General features: G+C 30.0%; 1 protein-coding gene across 1 annotated transcript; it reads left to right on the top strand.

Moving 5' to 3' along the window:
• The first annotated feature begins 7,590 nt into the window (after nt 1–7,590).
• Nucleotides 7,591–9,540, top strand: LOC141686741 (putative pectinesterase/pectinesterase inhibitor 41). Its single transcript, XM_074491794.1, has 2 exons — nt 7,591–8,605; nt 8,843–9,540. Exons 1-2 carry the CDS (start codon nt 7,591–7,593, stop codon nt 9,529–9,531), a joined length of 1,704 nt encoding a protein of 567 aa, XP_074347895.1. The 3' UTR covers nt 9,532–9,540.
• Nucleotides 9,541–11,925: the final 2,385 nt, after the last annotated feature.

Raw genomic sequence — 11,925 nt, 5'->3', positions numbered from 1 at the left:
AAAGGGATGCATACTGAAAACTTTAAATAATATATGGAATGTGATGTATTTTTATAAAATGTATTGACACAAATTTGTTTTTAAGGCAAAATTGTGGGATGCAAAGTGAATTTTAGTCCGATAAAATACTTAACATCTGGAACTGTCATTATTCACCAGTGAAATATGTCACATTTTCGAGTATAATAGCAAGTGTTCGTTTGAAAATTTTAAAATAAATAACTTATATTTTAAAAAGAATAAGTGATTTATGTGATAAGTCGATGATTCTTTATAAGTTATATAAGTGTTTGGATAATTTTATTTATGGGTGAGATTTTTTTTTTCTAAAATGAACTAAAATAAATATTTTTTAAATATAATTAATGTAATTCATGAGTTTTAAATTAAATTAACATTTATAAACATATATTTTAAAATTAAAATTAATAAAAAGCGAAAAAAGCAAATAAATTGAAAAAATACAATATTAATAACATTCAATTTATTAACTTAAAAGTTGTAAATTAAACTTAGAAATGGTAATTCAAGTTGAGTCGACAAATATTATCACTATCCATAAATACTTATGAACTTATAAGTGAATAATTAACTTAAAAGGAGAGCTGCCATACAGGCCCTAAGAGCAGCTCCAGCGGAGCAGCTCCAATGCTGCTGCTCATATCCTCTATTTACTGGTCCCACTTCAAGTCCACCTATGTAAAGCTAAGCTGGGCACTGAATTAAATTTGGCCAATCATGTCCAATGGGAAGCCCATTTCACCATGCCCATTTCACCTTTGCATTAGACAGCTTTTTACTTTTTATATTATAATAATTGTTTAGATATAATTTTGTAGACTATTTATATTATATTATATTTTTAATTAATTTAATTTTAAATTAAGCAATTAATTATATTTGTTTCCAATGTAATTTAATTTTTAATTAAATACTTTAAATTGTATCATATTATTAGAAATATTAAATTAAAAACATCACATACAAAAATATTAAATCTAAAAATGACATGATAATACATAAAATATAAAAATCACACGTGAATAAAAGACATAATTAAGGTTACATCACAAAAAAGCATTAAATTCAAACGTTACAATAACAAAAATTAACGATTATTGACGAAATGGGAAATATGCTCAATCAAGTCATTTTGTAGTTGACGATGTGCTCGTTTATCACGTGTTTAGATCAACAAGATTTGTGTTACCAAAAGCTGGCACTTGCGAATCTGGCAAATTTTCAACATTGATGGGTGATTGTTGCGTTTCAAATTGTGAATTTGAAAATGGAATTGGATAAGGAGAATTTTGAGGATACAAAAATGGAAAATGAGAAGCTTGAGATTGTGAAAATGGTGGTTGAGAATTATAATTAAAATTTTGTGGATTTGAAAAATAAGAATTTGGATATGGATATGAAAATTGAGAGTTTAGGTTTTGAGAATTTGGAGGTGGGGGATTATTTGGATTCATTTTTTTGGAGAGAAAATTTTGATTTTTTATGAAGTAAAAATTATGAATTGTGAGCTGATTATTTATAGGAAAAAAATATAACCGTTTAATATATACGTTAGAAATGTAATGTTCATATGGCAGCAGCAGATTGAATGAATTGATAAAATATTACTAACGTAAACTTAAAAAGCAAAAGCAGCTATTATAATATATAAAGTGGCAGAGTTGGCCATGGCCAGATGATTGGCCGTGCCCGTTTGTGTGGATATGCTCCAACGCATGAAATGTAAACTGGCCAGCCCATTTTCTTTTTCTCGTGTCACAATGCACCCAAATGGGCAGCATTGGAGCTGCTCTAAGGGTCTCTAACGTACATTTATCTCAAAATCTAATCCAAACATTTGACTCCTAACTACTATACTCCGTCCCATTTACTTCTATATGTTTATTATTTACACGTATTTCGAGACTTCTATAAAATATAGTTTTATAATATATTTTTTTAAATTTTTTTTTTAAAAAAAGTTTAAACATAAAACTTCTATTCAGAATAAAAATATTATAAAATTATACTTTAAAATAGTATCGAAAAACATACCAAAAAATAATGTATATAATTGAATGGGATAGAGAGAGTATCACTTATTGTATCACAAGTCAGCAACTCGGCAACAACATTTTATTATCAAAATTGGCCGAGTTCGCCCGAATGTTTACTTAATTCACAAAATATACTCGTAGTAACAAAGTTTATATGGCTGATCAGAAACGGAGACAGGGGTTCAGAAGAGCCCTGACTATTAGATTGCTAGTATGTATTTTGTAAATAGTTTACGTTAGACCAGCTGGCTGAAAGACTTTTTTCTCATCACATACATCACGGTTCGAGCCTATTAATGTATTTTAGGATAGTTCTTTCATTATTTTTCTACTTTTACCATTATCTCTTGTATTTTTTTAAATTTTCACCTCTAATTATTATTTTTACCGTTGTTTCTTTTATTTTTTTTTCATTTTCACATCTAGTTGTTTAAAATTATAAACATTTTAATTCATTATTCTAATAATTATATTGTTTATTATAAAATGATACATGTTAAAATTAAAATTTTAGAATCTTAAATTTTTTTAAATAATTATTTTTTTAACTTTTAAAACTATAATCTAATCGTTGCCCCCTAAATTTTCGTTCTGCGTTGTGGTTGATCATGTTGTACAAGAAGATTTTGTGTTGTATCCTTGGTCGTGGTCAACCACCTCTAAGAGCATTTTTAGTGGGAGAGCCCATTTTTCATTTAATTGGGTCCCACTAACTTACCAAATAAGCTAAAACTGGATTAAAGCCTCAACTTAGGGCCTGTTTGGCACGCTACTTATAAGCCACTTATGGCTTATAAGCCCTTAATAACTTATCGATGAGTGTTTGTCGACCCAACTTATAAGCTGAATTTACAACTTATAAGCTGATAAGTTGAAAGTTGGCAGTGACGTACTTTTTTCCAACTTATTTTCATTTTTTCACTTTTTTCTAAAGTTTTGATTTTAAAATATAAATATTTAAATATTTTCTAATTTAAGATTCATGAACTAAGATAATTATATTTAATAATTATTTGTTTTAATTCATTTAAGTAAAAAAAATTCTGACTTATAAGTAAATTTATTCAAACACTTATAGAACTTATAAGTATTTATCAACTTATCACTTATTTCGCACTTAATCATTTTAAGTTATAAGTTACTTATTTTAAGATTTCCCAAACGGGCACTTAATAAAATCATGGATCATGTGCCCTGTTTGATATACCATAAAAAATGAAAAAGCCACATATTCTGAATTAAATATTTATATAAAGGGACAATTTGCAGAGATGGGTTCGACCCATCTTGGTGGGACTTCCCATTTTTTTCTTAATTCATCCAATACTAATACCCATTTTAAATATTGTCCAAGTACACTTTGCGAGTCCCCAGATATCAAGTGACCCTCCATTAAGAGCATCTACAATGCTTAAGTCCAACTCACTTATAAGTGGGGTTAATTTTTTTTGTCAACTAACCAAAAGTGACCTTCAAAAATAATGGCCACCTCTCTCTAATGCATGAGCCCATTTCCACTTATAAATATAAATAAATTCTTTTTAATTTCATTTTTCTTAAGCAATAACTTTTATAAAATTAATAAATTATAATTATTAATATTTTATTATAATATATTTATATTTAACTTAATTAAATATAATATTATAGTTAGATTTAGAGTAAAATAATAATTTTATAATTAAAAACATCACATGTAAAAGTATTAATAAAAAAATAATTTGTAAAATAAATCAAATTTCAAAGATTTTGAATTGGTTAAATAATTTTCAAATATTAATCCACAACGTTTCTAACTTTAAATTACATGGGTTGCAAAATAAATGAAAGAGAACATATAAAATTTAATTAAATATTAAAAAGTACCGTCAAATAGGGACCCTAGCCACTTTCTACAGAATCATCCAATGCTAATTTTTGGAAAAATGACAAAAATACCTCTTTTTTTAGAGTTTGTGACAAAAATACCTCTTTTTAAAATTTTGGCCAAAAATACCCGTCTAATACACATTTTTCAGTTGGGTATACTAATACGCATTTTAAAAATGGGTAATTCGTATTAAAAAAAATTGAAAAAAAAATAAAAAAAATAAATAAAAAATAAGATACGCATTCACAAAATGCGTATCACCTATTTGATTCTGGTGATACGCTTTTGTGACATGCGTATCACATGTTCTTCTTTTTTTTTTTCTTTTTTTTTTAATTTTTTTTATGTAATACCCATTTTTCAGATGCGTAATAGATTTACCCATTTCTAAAATACATATTTGAAGGGTATTTCTGCCCATAAACTCCAAAAAATGGTATTCTTGTTACAATTTCTAAAAAAAAGGTATTTTTGGCCATCACTTAAATATTTTGCATGACTAAGTCACTTTGAATATTCCAATTTTCAATGCATCAAATGAGCTTGTATTGGAGTTGCCCTGAAGGTGCTCTAACAATAGTTGTTTCCAGGATATTGGTCAGTCTCACAGTATCATATCGTCGGAAAGGATCCTGACATATTCCCGGGGACCTCAAACAAAATCAGCTAAAACGCCATTTCAAAATTCTCTCAGGAATCCTCCTATATTACCTAAAAACTGACATAACTTCATAAAATATACAAACTTCCTTTTTATGATTTTGGTTAAAAAAATCTAGTAGGTGTTGCGCCCTGATCAGCTCCTGTACGATATTTAATATTCTAATCAAAAATCTAATGCTATATTAATATTATATATATATATATATATATAAAGTTATAAGCATGTACTCCCTCCGTCCCTCCCAAATGTTTACATTTGGGTGGGGCGCGGAGTTTAAGAAAAATGATAAAATAGTGGAGAAAAGTTGAAAAAATGAGTAAAGTAGTGGGACCGATTAATATTATATGTATAAAGTGGGTATAGTGGAGAAAAGTAGTGGATGTAGTTAATTTAAAAATTATAAAAACTTTACTATTTTTGGAAAATTTTGAAATGTAAACAATTGGAAGGGACATCCCAAAAAGGAAAGTGTAAACAAATGGGAGGGACAGAGGGAGTATATATTAAAGTCATTTATTGATTTCATCGACCAGTTTTTTTCCAAAGAAAAGTACAATCTATATTTACCTTTAATATAATAAAAAGACTATTGAAAAATTATTGAAAAATGATTATAAAAAATTATAAATCACATTAATATAAAATTTATATGGTAACCTCTAAATCTTTTTCCTTACATAATTTATCGTTCTTAAGGCGTGTACACATCTACAAATAATAGATGTGTTATGTGTCACACGTGTTCATTCAATTCATTCAAATTGATTAGGTAAAATGTGCTTATATTTCCAGAGATTAAACTATGTTTTAATTAAACAAATAAGAATCATATAATTAAATAATTTGACCGTTTTCAATAATAATTTCATAAATCAAATAAATATTTGATCAATATTATAAATTGTTCATAAAATACTAAATTTAAGAAATACATTTCATAAATAATAAATTACTTAACTTAACCGATTAATCCTCATTTTCGAAATCACTTTAATGCATAACCACAAAATGAGAATTGTGTACGCATTCACGTACCTCTTGTTTCTTCCTAAACTTGTTTTAATTAAAACATCCACGTATGTTCTTCCTCAACTTTGAGTCAATGGAACACACAGATAGTAACTTCTCATCCGCTCATATTCCATTTGTTAACAAAACAAAGAAAAAATAAAGTTAGTCCAAAATAAAATCAACCCGTACCAAACAGAGAAGTTAGGCACGTCTAAACCTAATAATTGAACTGGTTTATTAATTTAATTACTAGCATTTATAAGTCATACAAACCTATCTAATCTCCTAGATTTGCAGGCTGCACCTACCAGCTACATGTATACACGTACCCCTAACCATAGTAATTAAAAGATCTTCTCACTAAATATATTGGAATTACATAGTCGTATTATTCTTCCTTTTGGAACCTTCATGGGTTATTTATCAGCTAACTATATTGTGATCCTCCCGTTCAATAGTTGACTATTTTCTAGCCTGTAGCCCTTAGGGTTTTCAAATTCATCTTGTCGAGGAATGCAATTACAGAAAAATCTTTTTACAAATAGATTTAGAGAATTTATCAAAAATACTAATTAGTATTTTCTAAATTTTTTTGTAATTTTATTATCTTCTAATTCTTATTTTGTAAAAATACGGAATCAACCAAATTCAACAAAAAAAAACATATTTTTGCAAAAAAAAATTGAAAATAGTATTTTTTCAAATTAAAAAGTATTTTAATTTATTGTTTTTAAATGAAAGTATTTTTGCAAAAATATTTTTAGTCTTGGATATTTTTCAAAATAGCCCTACATACTACCCAAATTAGAAAAACATATAAATGAAAGGGGAATTATCTTATATTTAAAACTCTTTTTTTCACATTTCAAAATAATAATAATAAAAATAATAATTTAATTTTACTTTATCACAAAAAATATTAATAAATAATGGTTTAGGACTGATGTGTAAAATAATAAAAACCGATGTCTATATTTATTTGCAACTGATGTCTGAAAACCCTTTTCACATCATTTTAAAATTTATCGATATTAAATATTTTTAAAATCGATTATTTTTAACAACTATGTACAGCAAAGTATTTGGGGTGATATCTATTCAACAAATTCTTGTAGTGCTCTTTGTTCCAAAAATAAATACGAGCATTGCAAATAATTTCTATTATTTCTGACTAATAATACTAACTTAAATCCCGTGCGATGCACGAGTTTCGCTAATATTTTAAATTTTGTATTTATCCCGTTATATTATAATTTTAAAATATTTATATAAATATTTAACAATTATAAATTTATAATTAAAATTATAGGATAACCGTGGTTGTAGTTTATTATGATAAGTAAACTATATCTAGTCGTTTAATAATTTAGTAGTTTAGCGGATATATAATATTATTTATTTATTTTTTAATAATATGATAAATAGTGATAGTAGTTTAATAAGATACGTATACTATATTCGATAATTTAATAATTTAGTAGTTTAATTAATATATAACACTAAATTAGAGAATAATTATTGAACCAAAATTCTATCTCTAAAGCTCCTGCTCGGTTGTTTCATAAAAACACAGAAACAAAACTATTGTTGTGATCTTTATTTTTCAGCAGTGAAGATTTGGTACTCCGTTGACATAATCTTTGTATGAGAACCGACAGACAACCATATATCCCTATTCAATCTTTTACAAACTAGCTAGACCTGTAGTTGTTGGTAGAGTCTTAAATTAAAGACACGCATACGGCCAACATATTACATATCTACAAAAACATTCTTAAACTGTTTTGTTTTTAGTGCCCTAGGAGCCATGCATGTTGACTTCAGCTCCAAGGAATAAACGTTTGTCAAATTCGAATACATTTTTTCACATTTAAATTAAATCAATCGTTGTCCGTGAGCTTTCCCTTGAGTACTATATATATAACCCATTCCCCATAACCCATGCATTATCACTACACATTTACACTCTCTCAAACATCTTCAAAATAATGGCTAATTTTAAGCTCAATATGTTTTCTTCCTTCAACATAACGCTCATTATATTTCTACTTCCACTTCTGTATTCAACAACCTTAGCCAAGAATACTAGTAGTACTTCTTCCATCTCCATCTGCAACTCCACCCCTCACCCTAGCTTATGTTCGTCTTCTCTTCAAACCAACAACCACACCTCCAATGTCTACGACTATGGTCGATTTTCCGTCCGTAAATCCTTATCGGCTGCTCATAAATTCTTGAGACTAATTGAAAAATATCTTCATAAACCCTCCACATTGACAATCGGTGCAATCCGCGCACTTGAAGATTGTCATTTATTAGCTCAACTTAACATCGATTTTCTTTCGAGTTCATCTCAAATCGTGGACAAAACTCGAACACTCTCCGCATTACAGGCTGATGATGTTCAAACCCTACTTAGTGCTATTTTAACCAATACACAAACTTGTCTTGATGGACTTGAAGAAACCGCTTCATCTTGGACGTTAAAGAATGGAATATCCACTCCTTTATCAAATTACGACACTAAACTTTATAGTGTTTCTTTAGCTCTGTTTAAAAAAGGGTGGGTCCATAAAAAGAAAAAAGGATTGTTTAGTACTAGCAAGAAGCACGGAGCGGGAGCATTACAGAATGGACAATTTTCCTTGAAAATGTCTAAGAAAAATAAAGCCATTTTCGAGACTGTTGGCAGGAGAAAGCTTCTTCAAGATACCGATAGTGAAGTTGATCAAATTCTGGTGAGTGATATGGTGGTGGTAAGTCAAGACGGCACCGGGAACTTCACCTCCATAAACGATGCCTTGGAAGTGGCTCCTAATAAATCAGTGGCTAGTGATGGCTATTTTTTGATATATGTCACGGCCGGAGTCTATGAAGAGTATGTTATCGTCAACAAGAAAAAGAAGTACGTGATGATCTTGGGCGATGGAATTAATCAAACCATTATAACCGGCAACCGTAGTGTTGTTGATGGTTGGACCACTTTCAATTCTTCAACATTTGGTAAGAAACTAATTAACAATACTAGTCTCTGTCGATTATATATTCCTTTCTGCTTGCTTCTGTATTCTCGTTTGGGATATCTTATAAGTAACTTATAAGGTAAAAAATGTAGGTAATCCTGATTTATAAGTTGTGGTCTGTGGTCAAACATGCAGCATTGCATAATTAATAATGGTTTACACTCTTCTTTTCATTTTTTTTAATCTTTGATTAAACCGATTTTTCCATGTAATGCAGCTGTTTTAGGACAAGGTTTCGTGGGAGTAAATATGACTATCAGAAACACGGCAGGAGCAATCAAGCACCAAGCTGTTGCACTGAGAAACGGCGCGGATTCGTCAACTTTCTACAGCTGCAGCTTTGAAGGGTACCAAGACACATTATATGTGCATTCCTTAAGACAATTTTATAGAGAATGTGACATCTATGGCACTGTAGACTTCATATTCGGTAATGCAGCTGCTGTCCTACAAAATTGCAACATCTATCCGCGACTGCCACTTGACAACCAGTTCAATGCAATCACTGCTCAGGGAAGAGCTGATCCGAACCAGGACACCGGAATTTCAATACAGGATTGTAATATTAGAGCAGCTGATGATCTGGCTTCTAGCAATGGAGCTACAAAGACTTATCTTGGTAGACCGTGGAAAGAGTATTCGAGGACTATTTTTATGCAATCTTTTATGGATAATTTGATAGATTCCGGTGGATGGCGTGAGTGGTCAGGAGATTTTGCACTAAATACCTCGTATTATGCAGAGTTTGATAACAGAGGACCTGGATCAAAGACTGATGGTAGAGTTACATGGCTAGGAGTTCACCAGATTAATGCTTCGGATGCTAGTAATTTTACAGTATCTAACTTTTTGTTAGGGGATGATTGGTTACCGCTGACTGGAGCCCCGTATTCAGGTGGCTTATGACAAGTTACTCTGCAATCTTGGCTATGTTTGGCTACCTTAATTAAAGGGGGTCTCTGTTGGAGATAATTTTAATAGATTCAAAATGTTAAATATAAACTATGATTATACATTTTTCAACATGACAAGAACTATAATTATGAACACGAAACAGAATCAAATTACACAATAACATTTACTAGAGTATAAAGTATGAACTACTTATTCCCAGTTCTTTTTATCATATTTCACAAACTGTTCGTAAAATTTCAAATATTGGAGAAAAACGCGATCACAGTTTACCCACTTTCTACTCACTTTCCGTTAACTTTCTTTATATTTCTAAACCTCATTGCCTGACCTAATGGTAAAGAATTGGAACGTACGGAGGGAGTATATATTTAGAAGAAAAAACTAAAAGATATTAGTAATGATCATTAACGCAGACGTAAGAAAAGGGCTGATCCTGCGCTGTTTTCCAAAGCCACAATTAGCTTATGTAATAATGTATACTTTACATATACAATTGGACATGCTAAACATGCATGTTTTATAATGAGATAAGACAACTATCCACGTTGAGTAGTTGAATTTATTTAGATAAAAGTAGTTAAGAACGTAGAAGAAGATACAGTATAAGTTGTAACAGCAGCGCAAAGACTGAGTCCTGGATTTACTCCCATAACTCCTCGCGATATCTATCTGTATCTATCTTTTTAGCAAAACGAAGACCATCCTGGCTAGCTACTTGTTTCTGCCATGAAAATGCAAGGGTGGCCAGCCCAGCCTCGAGTCATGAGGCATGCAGCATGCAGCATGCAGCAGCCAACTTAATTAATTATCGTAATATTGATTAGTCAATTCTACTTTCACATGTACGGATCAGATAATTAAAATTTGTATAAAAGAACGTTCCTAAAAGTTACTACTGATTATTAGTTGGCGAGAAAATTAGTTGCCAAAATGCTCATTCTGGTATTTATTGGCCTTAAAATTACCTAATGCCTAATATAAAACCTCTGACTTTTTGGTCATATTATATATAAAATCGATTGCTTATAGTCAAACGTTAGATTTTAATCTCTGGCTTTATTTATACGGATTTATGACAATTGAAAATTACTCTGTAGTGTAAAAAAATAGTTCAACTTTGATACTTCACCATGATATGTTTGGTACCCCGCTATCAATAACACTAAAAAAGAAAGAAGGAGACCGCAATTTCGGTCGGTATTCATACAATTTTGGTTGGTATTCACCGATTATGACTGCACATAATTAATCGGATTAATCCTAGACATTACAGCTTAGTAGAAGACTTCATCCACGTGTGTACATGACACGTGGGTGAATTTCATCTGACAAATTTTTATTAATAACATCGGTCATCTTTATTTATAATTGAAATTTTAATCATATATTGGTTCACACAAACTAATTATTCAAAAATATATCAATAACTCTCTCCGTAATTCGCTTAATCAATAAAGTGCCTGATTCACAACTTCTTCCTTGTGCACTGCACCCAGAGACGGATCTAGTAATGGTTACCGGAGGACACGTGTCCCCCTAAAATTAAAATTTACGTTTTTTCATCATTAACTTTTTTGAAAATATACGGAAGTGTCTCATAAAATTTAAAATCATAATAATGTACTTTTAAGATTTATTTGATGTTCCCCTAAAAATATATTTATGGATCCGCCCCTAACTACGCCAAATAAAAAACAGTACGTTAGTTAAGAACCTCAAGTAAACAAAAGAACAAACTTGATTGTGTGTAGCTTTGTAGACTCCGTGCAGCCCTAACAAATAGCAAACAGAATTAAGCAATGTGAAACAGTAATGTACCGCTGATACAATGTACTAATGTAGGGGACTTCTTAGACATCTCTCAGAGATTTACCGTGCAAGTATTAGTATAAGCAACTTCCTTGATTTTCTTTAATTCTCACGTACTAAAGTTATAACTTGAGCTACAATTTATTAAGCTTTTGGCTTCGAATATACATTATGTAATTAGCTTAAGTATTTTAGCCGCATGCTAATATTTATATTAATTCTACTTAGCTTCTAGATTATATCATCGGAATCATAAAAACTAGTTGAGTTTTCAGAAATACAACAATTTCAAGTACATAACTTTCAAAAATATGCGCATATGATTAAATCAAAATTAGTTGGTTATTTCACAATACGTCTTTTCTCACAACAAATTCAATCATATGCATGTATGATTGGTTGTGTAGTTTGTGCATGGAAATCTTTGACTGCTAGTACTAAAATAGTTTTTTGAGTCGACTTGCTATGCTCAGTTAATTACTTATTGTTCGAAAACACGAAAGATTTGATTGCAAGAGCTGGCATATAAGTTTTAGTATAATTTAAGAAATTAAATCAGTAAAGATCGAACGAAAC

This window comes from Apium graveolens, chromosome 9 (assembly GCF_009905375.1).
Source record: "Apium graveolens cultivar Ventura chromosome 9, ASM990537v1, whole genome shotgun sequence".
NCBI lineage: Eukaryota > Viridiplantae > Streptophyta > Magnoliopsida > Apiales > Apiaceae > Apium > Apium graveolens.
This window is presented reverse-complemented; position numbering and strand designations above follow the sequence as displayed.

What these genes read in the sequence shown, in the direction of transcription:
- LOC141686741 (XM_074491794.1), top strand. Translation starts at nt 7,591, where the DNA reads ATGGCTAATTTTAAGCTCAATATGTTTTCTTCCTTCAACATAACGCTC. An exon ending in TTTCAATTCTTCAACATTTG is followed by an intron (nt 8,606 to 8,842) that starts GTAAGAAACTAA and finishes CATGTAATGCAG; the next exon opens with CTGTTTTAGGACAAGGTTTC.